Source organism: Galeopterus variegatus, unplaced genomic scaffold, assembly GCF_000696425.1.
Source record: "Galeopterus variegatus unplaced genomic scaffold, G_variegatus-3.0.2 Scaffold1619, whole genome shotgun sequence".
NCBI classification, from domain to species: domain Eukaryota; kingdom Metazoa; phylum Chordata; class Mammalia; order Dermoptera; family Cynocephalidae; genus Galeopterus; species Galeopterus variegatus.
The window spans coordinates 110,901-123,164 of NW_007727730.1; the positions used below are offsets into that span (position 1 = coordinate 110,901).

Consider the following 12,264-nt stretch of genomic DNA (forward strand, 5'->3'; position numbering starts at 1 on the left):
AAGAACTTAGAGCTGGGAGTGACATATTGGAGTTATAAGTTCAAAAGCTCCCCCTGGCTACTTGGTGGAGAATGACAGCCAGAGGGAAGCCAAAAGAGAAAGTGGGGGACCACCCTATGGCAAGGGGCATGGGATCTGTGGGTGACCACGGGGAACTGTAACCACAGGGTCTGCCTCTCTGGAACTGGGAGGGGGTGGAGGGGAGCCTGCAAGCCACTGAGTCTTCCTCTAGTCTTCCCCTCTCCTAATCTCTGGCCAAACAGTATGTCTCTGTCTATCTCTCTTCCCTTCCCTGCAAACCCTGTTCCTTGTCCCTCCTGTTCATTTCAGGCCCAGACATTCTGTCTCCCGCTGAGCCCAGTGGCCTCTTCCTGAGCCTCTGAAAGGGAGTCAGGACTGCCTTGGTGAAGGTGAGCAGGAGGCAGGCTCTGTGTTTAGCCAGGCCTGGGAGCCTGCCACGGGGGAGGGGATGCAGGGAAGGCCTCTGTCCGCCTGGGGTGACTCTTTCACCAGCTCCAACCTCTGGGCACTGCTTCCTCTTTCTGGGAAGTGACAACCCGCCTGAGCTCCTGCCTGAGCAAAGTCCTAGTGGGGAAGATGAAACTCAGATGCAGTGTGGGCCTCAGTTTCCCCTTCTCTAACTAGAACAGCTGTCCTTCCCTCTTGCAGATGCCTCTTAGGGCTTCAGAAAGTGGGAATGCAGTGCACTCAGTCTCCCCACCCAGGGAAGAAGACAGACTTTTCGGTCAGTCCCTGGGGTGCGAGGGCTGACCACATTTCTTATTTCCCCAGGAAGTGGCAGTAAATCTTTCTCTTTGCCAGACTGGAGAGGGGTGGTGGCCTCCACGTGAGCGGTGGAGGGGTGGCCGCAGGACGCACCCTGGGCTTCTTGCCCACCAGTGAACGTGCTTCCCAGGCTTGCAAAGGGACCTTGATTCTCAGTTATGAACCCCAGGAGGGACCCAGCAGGCCAGGGCAGCCCGGGGGCGTTTGGTCGGGGTGACCAGGCGGTCAGGCCGCGGTTCAAACTCCCCCCAGGGACATCCACACGGTTTGTAACTCTGTCCTCCGAAAGCACTGAGCTGCAGTCGCCAGTAAACGACCCCATCTAGAGGAGAATCAGTAGGGCGTCCCCAATTGAGCCAGTCACAGGCCGAGGATGGAAAGCTCAGGCCAATAAGCACATTGCTCAGAGCCCCGGGATTGAAAATGAGCCAATCAGGACGCGGGCTGTTTCCGGCCCGACGGCCGGCCTGGAAAGGCGGTGGCCTGGGCCAGGCCAGCCCGGGGCTGGCTGCAGCGGGCAGAGGGCATCGGGGCGCTCGGGGCCCCGTCCTGCAAGGGAACAAGGGGCCTCTGTGTGGCGATCTGGGCGGGGCAGCTGTCCCCTGGGGATGCGCACAAGCCCTTCTCTGTTCCCAAACTAGGACGGATGTCCCTCCGCCGTGGGGGAGCAGCTGCCTCTCTCTGGCTGAGGGCCAGGATGCCCCTCGAAGGGGGCGGCCGGGCACTGAGATGTCTGGGCGACCCCGGAAGCCCCCCATCACTCCTAGGCTCACTAGGAACCGGCCTAACCAGCCTTTTCTGGAACGGTGCTTCTGGCTTCTCACGTGGTCTTTACCAGGCGTGTTTCCAGGGACCTGGGAGGCTCTTCCCGCCCTCACTCCACTTAGCTAAGGGCCGGAGCTTCCTGCCTGCTCCTCTCATGAAAGCAGACACTGCATCGGCTCCTCTGAGACTCCCCCTACCCTACCCCCAAGCTGGGGGAAGGCCACAGTGTCTGCCTCTCGTCCTCTCTGCCCTCGTGTTTCCCTTCCCGCTCCCTCCCCCTACGGCTCAGTTTTCCTTGAAGGGGGGTGGGTGACTCAGGCTTTCATGGAAACAAAAACCTTCCCCCTTCCCTGCGGGGCTGCACGCCCCCTCACCGCTCTCATGACTTCAGTGCAGTTGCCCCATCCTCCCAACCAGGACCCCAACTCCCCCCACCCAGCCTTCCCCACACCGGATGTGACTTGAGGAGTCAGGACTCCACCCTGTTTGTTCCAGGGGCCTCACATCTGGATTTCATCCCAGCCGGGGAGGGGGTGCCAGCGTCCTGCCCACCCCTGGGACCCTCTGTCCCAGGGCAGGACTAGCTGGTGCTGATGAGAACAGGCTGTTGGGAATCTTGCCTGGTTGGCTTAGTCAGCATCCTTTCCCAAAAGAATGGGTGGGGGGCACCCAGTCCAGAGCCCTGTGTGGCGGGAAAAGGGGAGCTAATAACAACAGCTAATATTTGTAGAGTGCTTACTATGTGCAAAGGGTGCCTCGTGTGTCATTGCAAAGGATTTTCCTATCGCCCCTACGAAGGGGGCTTTCTTTTTCCTGTTGCACAGATGAGGATGTTGAGGCTAAGAGACTGAGTGTTAAGGGACTTGCCCAGCACATCAGAGTTGGAATGGAAATGAACTCTGGATTGCCTTCAGGGTTTATGTCCTTAAAGATGGTGTGACCTTAGGATGCTCAGACTTCAGGGCCACCCTGGTGTCTCCCCAAGACCTTATCTTGGGAGTACCCATGGCCTCAAGGCTCAGACCCAGCCTGAAATCCTGGGCAGTGGGTGGTAATGAGCATGGGAGGGTGCTATCAGCGGGGAGAATCTCGCTGACCCAGGTCAGCAAGACGGCATGAGGCCCGAGGCTCCCACGTATTTGAGAAAAGAGATCATCCCTCCAGGCCCTCCCCAAGGCTTTCTCTCTGGGTAGGTGGGCAAGGTTTCTGGAAGTCCACGTTGTATCTTCATGCTGTTTGGGGAAGCTTCTGTTAACCTTTGAAAGAGCCTGGGGTTAGGGAGGAGCCAGTCTCCCTGGCTCTGCTACTTGCTAGCTTTGAGACTTTGGGAAAGTGAATTGACCTCTCTGGGTTTCTGTAAATTGGGGATGCTGATAATTCTGACTTCATGTGGCCATTCGGCAAGGAGTGATGGAGCTAGAACTTGAACTTCAGTCATCCAAGGTCAGAACCCAGGCAGCAGCCATGGCTTTGACCTGTTCTCTGTCTGTCTGTCTCTTTTCTCTGCAGTTCTGACAGCCCCATGGCCCCGGCCGGCCAATGAGCCCCACCATGGGCAACCTGTACTCGGAGTACCTGAATGCCAGCAAGGTCCGGGAACACTACAATTACACCAAGGAGACGCTGGACACACAGGAGACGTCCTCCCGCCAGGTGGCCTCGGCCTTAATCATCATCATTTGCTGCGCCATTGTGGTGGAAAACCTGCTGGTGCTCATCGCGGTGGCCCGCAACAGCAAATTCCACTCGGCCATGTACCTGTTCCTGGGCAACCTGGCCGCCTCGGATCTACTAGCAGGTGTGGCCTTTGTAGCCAATACCTTGCTGTCGGGCCCTGTCACACTGGGGCTGACACCTGTGCAGTGGTTCGCCCGTGAGGGCTCTGCCTTTATCACGCTCTCTGCCTCCGTCTTCAGCCTCCTGGCTATCGCCATTGAGCGGCACGTGGCCATTGCCAAGGTCAAGCTCTACGGCAGTGACAAGAGCTGCCGCATGCTGCTGCTCATTGGGGCCTCATGGCTCATCTCGCTGGTTCTGGGTGGCCTGCCCATCCTTGGTTGGAACTGCCTGGGCCACCTCGAGGCATGCTCCACCGCTCTGCCACTCTATGCCAAGCACTATGTGCTCTGCGTGGTGACTATCTTCTCTGTCATCTTGTTGGCCATCGTAGCTCTGTATGTCCGCATTTACTGCGTGGTCCGCTCAAGCCATGCTGATGTGGCCGGCCCACAGACACTGGCTCTGCTCAAGACAGTCACCATCGTGTTGGGTGTCTTCATCGTCTGCTGGCTGCCCGCCTTTAGCATCCTCCTCCTGGACTACGCCTGTCCCATCCGGTCCTGCCCTGTCCTCTACAAAGCCCATTATTTCTTTGCCTTTGCCACCCTCAACTCGCTGCTCAACCCTGTCATCTACACGTGGCGCAGCCGAGACCTGCGGCGGGAGGTGCTAAGGCCCCTGCAGTGCTGGCGGCGGGCGGCAGGGGTGCAAGGACGGCGGGGTGGGACCCCAGGCCACCATCTCCTGCCCCTCCGCAGCTCCAGCTCGCTGGAGAGGGGCATGCACATGCCCACATCGCCCACGTTTCTGGAGGGCAACACAGTGGTCTGATGGGCAATGGGACCCAGGCTACAGGAGAGGGCTATGTGGAGAGGCACCGGGTGACCTCAAGCAGAGACGAGGGGCTGCCAAGCAGGCCAAGCAAGATGCCTCCACCCCACAGACCTGGGTGATATTGAAAACATTTCACACCTGGGAGGGTCAGCTGAGGCACTGACCAGTCAGATGACAGCACTGCAGTGGGATCCTGGAGGCCAGTGCAGTGCCCAGTGTGACTCCTTTAGAACTAGATCATGGGAAGGCCTGAGGGACCTGTGAAGGGCCAGGGTGACAGTGGGTGGGCACTTAAGGAGCTCAGGGCAGGAGCAGTTTACCACCACGGTGCAGAGGATTTCAACGTCTTCCTGTCCGACCCTCCACCCTGCACCAAACTCCCCTCCCTGAATTTATCCCTCCTGCCACCTTCTCTGGGCAACCTCAGGTCACTTATTTGGACCCACTGTCTGAGGGGCTGGAGGCTTCCTCCCTCGCCCTCACAGGCCCAAATCTACAGCTTCCCCAAATTTCATCAGCTGCCACTTTGATTATGTCTTCCCTTTCCTCTCAGTCCATGGGAAACCACAGGGTTGGAAGTGGGGGTGGGGGGGGATGAGCCCCAATCCCCATTCTCAGACCTCATTGGTCAATTGCACTATTTGGGCACAGGGGAATCACCAGGGGCTGGAAAAACTGGTTCAAGGGGCTGAGGGGGGCTTTGGGCCTCTCAGTGGGGCAGGTGGAACTTAAGAAACTTCTGGGGGAGCTCTGTTTGCACAGGACCCCACAAAAAAAACCACTCTCAAGCCATTCCCGTTTCCACACCTTCAGCCCCAGCCAAGGTACCAAGTCTCCTAAGGCAGGGCAGCCTTGAGCCTGCTGTGCCTCCTATATTGAATGGGGCATGGGGGTGGGGTGACCAAGGACATTTTCAGGGGATGCCCTCTCCTCACCTGCCCCAGAGGACTTTGCTAAATCCTGTGGATAGATGGAAGGGATGTTGCGGTACAAACATATATTTATGTGTGTCTATGTGTGTGTGTGTGTATGTGTGTGTGCAAATGGGATGTCTGTGACCCCCTGCTCACCATCACGTTTCCCCCAGAATGGATGCTGTTCTGTCTCCTCCTGTCTATGTTGAAGCTGCCAAAGGGTTCATCTCCCCACTTGAGAACTGGGCTGCAGCTCACCTTGGGGAGGGAAACTTCATGCCTCAAAGTAATTTCTTGTAAATGCAAAGACTGGGGGAGGGGGTCTTTGGGGGGCTAGGAGCCAATCAGGGGCTTGTCTCCCCTCATATAGCTCCCCAGATACCCCTCAGACCTAGGCTAATAAACGGTTCAATTTCTCTTTCTGGTGGTCATTGTGTCTTTTTAGGCTTAAGGCAGTAGTTCCCCCATCAGCTCCCCATAGCTGGGCCAGATGGGGCAGGGGAGGGTGGCTGCTGTCCAGGCAGTTCATCCTTTGCCAGCCCTCCCATCCTGTGCCCTGCCAGAGCAGGACTGCAGGGGCTTTTGAGAAAATAAGGATCAACCCTGACCTTGCCCCTGGGGCAGCTGTCTGGCCCCTCCTGGTGATTGATGAGTCCTAGGGCTCCCTGCTTTCCTTCAGAGAGAAAGCCGGGTTGGTGGTGGGGGGCTCCTTCTCCATCCCAAGTACCTTCCAAGTTCATCCCAAGTACACTTCAAATGTGCTCCCAGGGAGCTGGAGAGGTGGTCTTGGGAGATACAGCAGGCCACATACCCCTCTGGGGCTGAGTATTCCCCCAAATAATGGCTGACAATCAAGCACTTTCCAGGCATGAAGACCTCAGTTAGAGTGCAGTGTTGATAACACCAAGGTCAAGGGTTCAGATTTGTGCACTGGCCAGCTGCCAAAATAAATAAATAAATAACCTAAATAAATAAAATGAAGTAAAATAAAAAGCAGACATCAAATGCCTGGAAAAAAAAAAAGAAACTTCTAAAAAAAAAAAAAAGATTCCTCAGGAGGTGGGAGTTTTTAAAAACTCTTATGAGGGCCGGCCCGTGGCTCACTCGGGAGAGTGCGGTGCTGATAACACCAAGGCCACGGGTTTGGATCCCATATAGGGATGGCTGGTTAGCTCACCTGGGAGAGTGTGGTGCTGACAACACCAAGTCAAAGGTTAAGATCCCCTTACGGGTCATCTTTTTTAAAAAAAACCTCTTATGGAGATGTGGGTTCAGAGAAGTTAAGCGAGCTGCTCAGGGTCACACAGCACTAGTTGGGGCAGTGCCTGTCTGGATTTGAACCCAGAACTGGACTAGACAGAGGTCCCTCATCTCCCTCTTTGCACCAGAAGCAGGGGTCACAAGCCTCACCCAGAACCAGGAGAAGACCAGATGGGATGCAGCTGGGGGGTGTGGATCCCTAGCTGTTCTCCCGGATGACACTCTCCTCCTTGGCCTGGAGGCAGAGGGCCCAGCAGCTACTTTGAAGACGTGTCTGGAGCTTTAATGGGGGAACCCAGGCCCTGAAGCTGGAGCCCCACCCAGCAACACCAGCTCAAACACTCTAACAGCTGGTGGGAGAGAAAGCAGACGGCATACAAGAGGCCAATGGCCTTTCACCCCCATCGGAATTTCCCTCCTCCAGCAATTGAGAGGCAACCTCTGTTTGGAAACCTGAGGCATATCTGGGATTGGGTGGGTGGGGCGGTGGGGGTGGAGTGGGGCAGAAACACAGGCCAGGCCAGAGTTTGTAAAATTTCCCCAAATAACCCATAGGCTTCCTCCATCTCCTCTTTTAGGCCTCTGCTCAAATGCGCTTCTCAGAGAGCACCTCCCTGACCACCCCTTCCCTCTCTAGCCTGCTTATCACCTAGCAATATATTATGTATACATTTACCTGTCTCCCCCCATTAAAATGTGAGCACCCTGAAGATAAGACTGCAGCTGTCTTATTCACCAATGTGTCTCTAGCATCTTACAGTATTTGGCATGTTCCTACCCCAGGGCCTTTGCACCTGCTGTTTCCTCTGCCAGGAACGCTCACACACAGTAGGTGCTCAATAGATGTTTGTGGGATGAATGAAAGCAGAAGCAAATGATGTTTATTTCAGTGAGTGTTAAGTACTAGGAAGAAAATAAAACAGGGGAAGTGATAGTTTTGGGGTGCAGGCAATATTTTATACGGCAAGACCAGAGAAAATTTCTCGAACAAGTCATACCCTGTGTTTATTAAATAGCCCTTCGGAAATATGACTTATTATAATAGTAGCAAAAACGTGTGCCAGGCACTGTTTGAAAGATTTTATACCTATGAACTCATGGAATCCTCGTAATGACCCTATAGAGTAGGCACTGTTACAGGCTCTTTGACGGGTAAGGAAACTGAGGCATGAGAGGTCAAGTGACCCACCCAAGGTCAAGTAATACTGGGTGGAGGGGTTGGGGTTTGAATCCAGGCAGTCCTTGAAGACTGCAGCCACATCTGATCCTCAAGATCTCAATTGAGGATCCCAAATTGAAGATCCAATTTACTGATATCTCCCAAATCTCAGAGCCTACAATGGAATGGACCCATCTACAAGAAAAATGAGATGACTCTCACCTCCTTTTCCCCTAAGGAGGCTGTTGAGTATCAGGGAGCATCAGAATCACCTGGAAGAACCTTTTCAAAAGCAGATTCTCAAGCTCTGCAAAGATTCTGACTAAATAGGTCTGGAGTGACCCCAGGAATGTACGTTTTTCACCAAGCACCCTCAGTAATTAAAAAATGCACGGTCCTCAGACCATATTCTGAGAAGTGTCTAGACTCCATAATCCTTAGCACTTGAAATGTGGCTAGTGTAAGGCCGGAAATGAATTTTACATTTTATTTAATTTTAATTAATTTAAATTTAAATAGCCGTTTGTGGCCATTGACTACAGTATTGGACAGCACAATCCTAGATTCCACACCTTTGGTTTCTACAGCCTCTGAGCAGCTGAACTCTTCTAGCATTATGCTACTATCTCAACAAAAATGAATAAGTCCTACCACTGTTATTATTAGGAATGACATCACTTCCACATATTGCTTCATGATTATTGGAATATTTCTTTCAATAAAGAGATCAAGATTAGACTCAGCTGCAAATGACAATAAATGCATTATTATTAGGAATGACATCACTTCCACATATTGCTTCATGATTTTTGGAATATTTCTTTCAATAAAGAGATCAAGATTAGACTCAGCTGCAAATGACAATAAATGCAAGATATTAGTGACTTAAATAAGTGACTTATATCAAAGGGCTTCAGAGGAAATTGGTCCGAGACAAGGATGGATATTCACTTATCAGCAGTCCAGCCTTCTATCTATCTGTATTTTTAAAATATTTTTAAAAAAAATCTCTCTCTCTCTCTGTCCATCCATTCATCATCTAAATACTTCACTGAGTTTTCTAAGAACAAGACATTCTCTTACATAACCTCAGTAAAATGATCAAAAGCAGGAAATCAACAAACCTTAATCAGATTTCACCAACTGTCCCACAACTGACATCTACAGCAGAAAAAAATCCCAGATTACTTGCATCCAGCTGTTTTTTAAATCCTTTTCCGTTGGAACAGTTTCTGAGCCTTTCTTGTCCTTTGTGACCTTGACATTTTAAAAATATATAGGTCAGTTATTAGGTAGAATGTCTTTCAACTGGGATTGTCCAAATCTTCTTCACGATTAGATTTAGGCTATATATTTTTGGCAAAAATGACTTTGTATCCTTCTCGGTGCATCCAATCAGGAGGTAATTGCCATCAATTATTCCCATCATTGGCAATATTAATTTAGATCAGGTGGCTAAGGCAGTATCTGCCATGTTTCTCCACTGTTACTACTTGCCCTTTTGTAATTATTAGGTATCTTATGGGGAGGTCCTTTGAGACTCTGTAAATATCCTGTTATTCATCAGACTTTCATTCTTCCAGCACCCATTCTTGGCTGAATCAATTATTTTCTGGGTATTTTGAAGCAAATCTGAGACATCAAATCATTTCATCTGTAAATACTCCACTTTTTATTGCTGAAAGATAGCAAAATATTTTTTAAAAAAATTAACCAAACTTAACCACAATACCATTATCATACTTATCAAAAGTATCAATTAGAGTAAAAGTTCCCCATCTGTCTCAGCATTTTTTCCTTTTCTTCTTCATAACATAAAATGAGTTGGGCATGACAAGAGTTGGCTTTTGTAAGGTGAGAATAAAGAAACAGAACAATAAAAAAAAAGTGGATTGGTTATCAGTTGGTTTTTTTTCTTTTTTTTTTTGGTGGCTGGTACGGGCATCTGAACCCTTGACCTTGGTGTTATCAACACCCCACTCTAACCAACTGAGCTAACTGGCCAGTCCTTCATTTTTTTTTTTAATAGTTAATGAATCTCTGAAGTGTTGTTTAATACATAGGTTTCCTCTTTCTCTCTCTCTCTCTCTCTTTTCTTTTTTTTGATAATTCATTAGTTGAAGAAACCAGGTTGTTTTCCCCGGAGAGCTTCTCCTAGTAATTAGCAGATGGCATCCCCTTTTGTCATGTAACTCATTCCTCTATTCCCAGATTCAGGATTGATATTCTTGGTTTCAGTTCTTCATGGGTGGTGCTGGAAACTTCCATCAGGAGGATAGATGTCTTGCTGTCTCCCCCTTTTACTGATAACTAAGACTGATCCTGAGGTTCAGATGCCATCAGCATGGTCCTGCCTTTGTAAATTTCCCATGTGATTTTTTTCCTGATGGTTTGACCATCCATGGACAACCATTGCCTGGACCCATCATTTCATTAGCAGTCTTCAAAGAATTTCTAATCCATCTCCCCATCCTCATATCCTGGCCATTTTTCCCATTTGTCTGAAAAGCTGACATACTTCCCCAAAATTCAGATACCCAACATCTACCACCTTTCCCTGAATGTCATTAGGCCTCATGGTTAGCTTAACATCAGCACAGCCAGGTTAAGCAACTTTCCCTCCTACTCCCCCTGCCCTTTCCCTTTTCTGCTCTGGGAACTGAGCAGCAAAATTCCTCTCCTGGGAAGGGGTAAACATGACCATTATCATCAAAGGAATGTCTTGTGGGCTATGGTAGCCGGCTTTGGGCTAGAGCGCTTTGCACTGACATAGTAGCAACACTAATTAGAAGCCTATGTCCTAACTGACCAGGTTTAGCAGACTACAAGGGCTGTGTCAGCTTGCATACCACTGATTTTGAAATTGCCCTTTACTCTGCCAGAACCCTCAAAGGCTTATAAACCCCCGCTTTCCTTTGTTCGGGGGAACTGATCCGACTCAGTCTCCCCTCCACGTTGGTGGAATAAAGCTTTTTGGCTGAAATTGCGCCTGGCTCAGGTCTCTCTCTCTTCCTTTTCTCCATCTCACCGAACCTAACAAATGTCTTATCCAGGATGTTACATCTGTCAAAAAAGGGAAATAAAGTTGGTTGGATGTGATTCATTTTTAATGGCAGTTGCCATGTAAGTGTTAAAAGTGCATGCTATGAAGTTAGAAAAACCAGATTAGAATCTCAAATCCAACACTTGACAACCTGGTTAGACTCTGAGCAGGTCACCTGACAATTCTCGGCTGGTTTCATTTTCTGTAAAATGGGTATGTTAACAATCCCAACCTCAAATACAAACAACCTGGAAAAAGTTTGGCAGTTTCTTACAAAGGCAAACAAACTTACTGTAAGACCCAGCAAATTGACTCCAGGTATCTACCCAAGAGAAATGAAAACATATGTCCACATAAAGACATGTATGTGAATGTTCATATTAGTATTATTCATAGTAGCCTCAAAGTGGAAACAACCCAGATGTCCATCACCTGCTGAATGGATAAACGAAATGTGGTATATCCATACAGTGGAATACGATTCAGCAATGAAAAGGAACAAAATACTGATACACACTATAACATAGATGAAACTCTAAATAATTATGCGAAGCAAAAGATCCCATATTGTATGATTCCCCTATATAAAATGTCCGTAAGAGGCAAATCTATAGAGACAGAATAGATTAGTGGCTGCCAGGGGCTGGAGGTGGGAATGGGGACTAACTATAAAAGGGCACAGAGACTCTTACTTGGGTGATGGAAATATTCTAAAACTGGATCATGATGATAGTTGCACAACTTGATAAACTTAATAAAATCATTGATTTCGGGCCGGCCCGTGGCTCACTCGGTAGAGTGTGGTGCTGATAACACCAAGGCCATGGGTTCGGATCCCATATAGGGATGACCGGTTTGCTCACTGGCTGAGCGTGGTGCTGACAACACCAAGCCAAGGGTTGAGATCCCCTTACCGGTCATCTTTAAAAAAAAAAAAAAATCATTGATTTCTACACTTAAAAATGGGTGAATTTTGTGGTATGTGAGTTGTACTTCAGCAAACTGGTTAAAAAAATTATCCCACCCTCTTAAAATACATATTGAGGGCTCTATTGTATTCCTATCCTCAGAGATATTACATTCTAGTAGGGAAGACCATCCTGAGAATACATACTATCATGTGTCATTTAACAACTGGGATGCTGTTCTGAGAAATGCGTCTTTAGGTGATTTCATTATTGTGTGAAAATCACAGAATGTACTTACACAAACCTAGATGGTATAGCCTACTCCACACCTGGGCCATATGGTATAGCAATTATAGTCTTAATTACAGTGGTACCTTATAGGACTGACCTATATGCCTTGACCAAAACACTGTTATGCAGTGCATACCTGTATATATAGTGTGATGTAAAGGTACCACTGTCCTATATGCCTTGACCAAAACACTGTTATGCAGTGCATACCTGTATATATAGTGTGATGTAATGTAAGGAAGTGATAAGTGAATGAATGAAATTACAGGACAAAAGAGAGCAGGGGGTGTGAAGCAATATGTGAGCTGAGGACTGAACAAAGTCAGGGAAATAGTAGGGGGTAGGGACCTCCAGGCAACAAAAACTGCAAATGCCAAAGTTTCAAGGGCTGAAGCCAGTACAGGGATCTGATCGCATGACCCTGGTGTTGTAAGACTGCTCACTAAACAACTGACCTAACTGGCTAGCCCTTCTGGGAACATTTCTGTTTTTTTTTTTTTTTTTTTTGGTTTTTTTTTTTTTTTT

General features: G+C 49.1%; 1 protein-coding gene across 1 annotated transcript; it reads left to right on the forward strand.

The window, feature by feature from the left end:
• The first annotated feature begins 3,077 nt into the window (after positions 1-3,077).
• On the forward strand, positions 3,078-5,498 carry S1PR2 (sphingosine-1-phosphate receptor 2). The gene has a single exon (XM_008578019.1). The coding sequence runs from the start codon at positions 3,091-3,093 to the stop codon at positions 4,159-4,161; it is 1,071 nt and encodes a 356-aa protein (XP_008576241.1). The 5' UTR covers positions 3,078-3,090; the 3' UTR covers positions 4,162-5,498.
• The last annotated feature ends 6,766 nt before the right edge of the window (positions 5,499-12,264 follow it).

Bases quoted from the DNA above. Each gene is read 5' to 3' on its own strand.
- S1PR2 (XM_008578019.1), top strand. From the start codon at position 3,091: ATGAGCCCCACCATGGGCAACCTGTACTCGGAGTACCTGAATGCCAGC.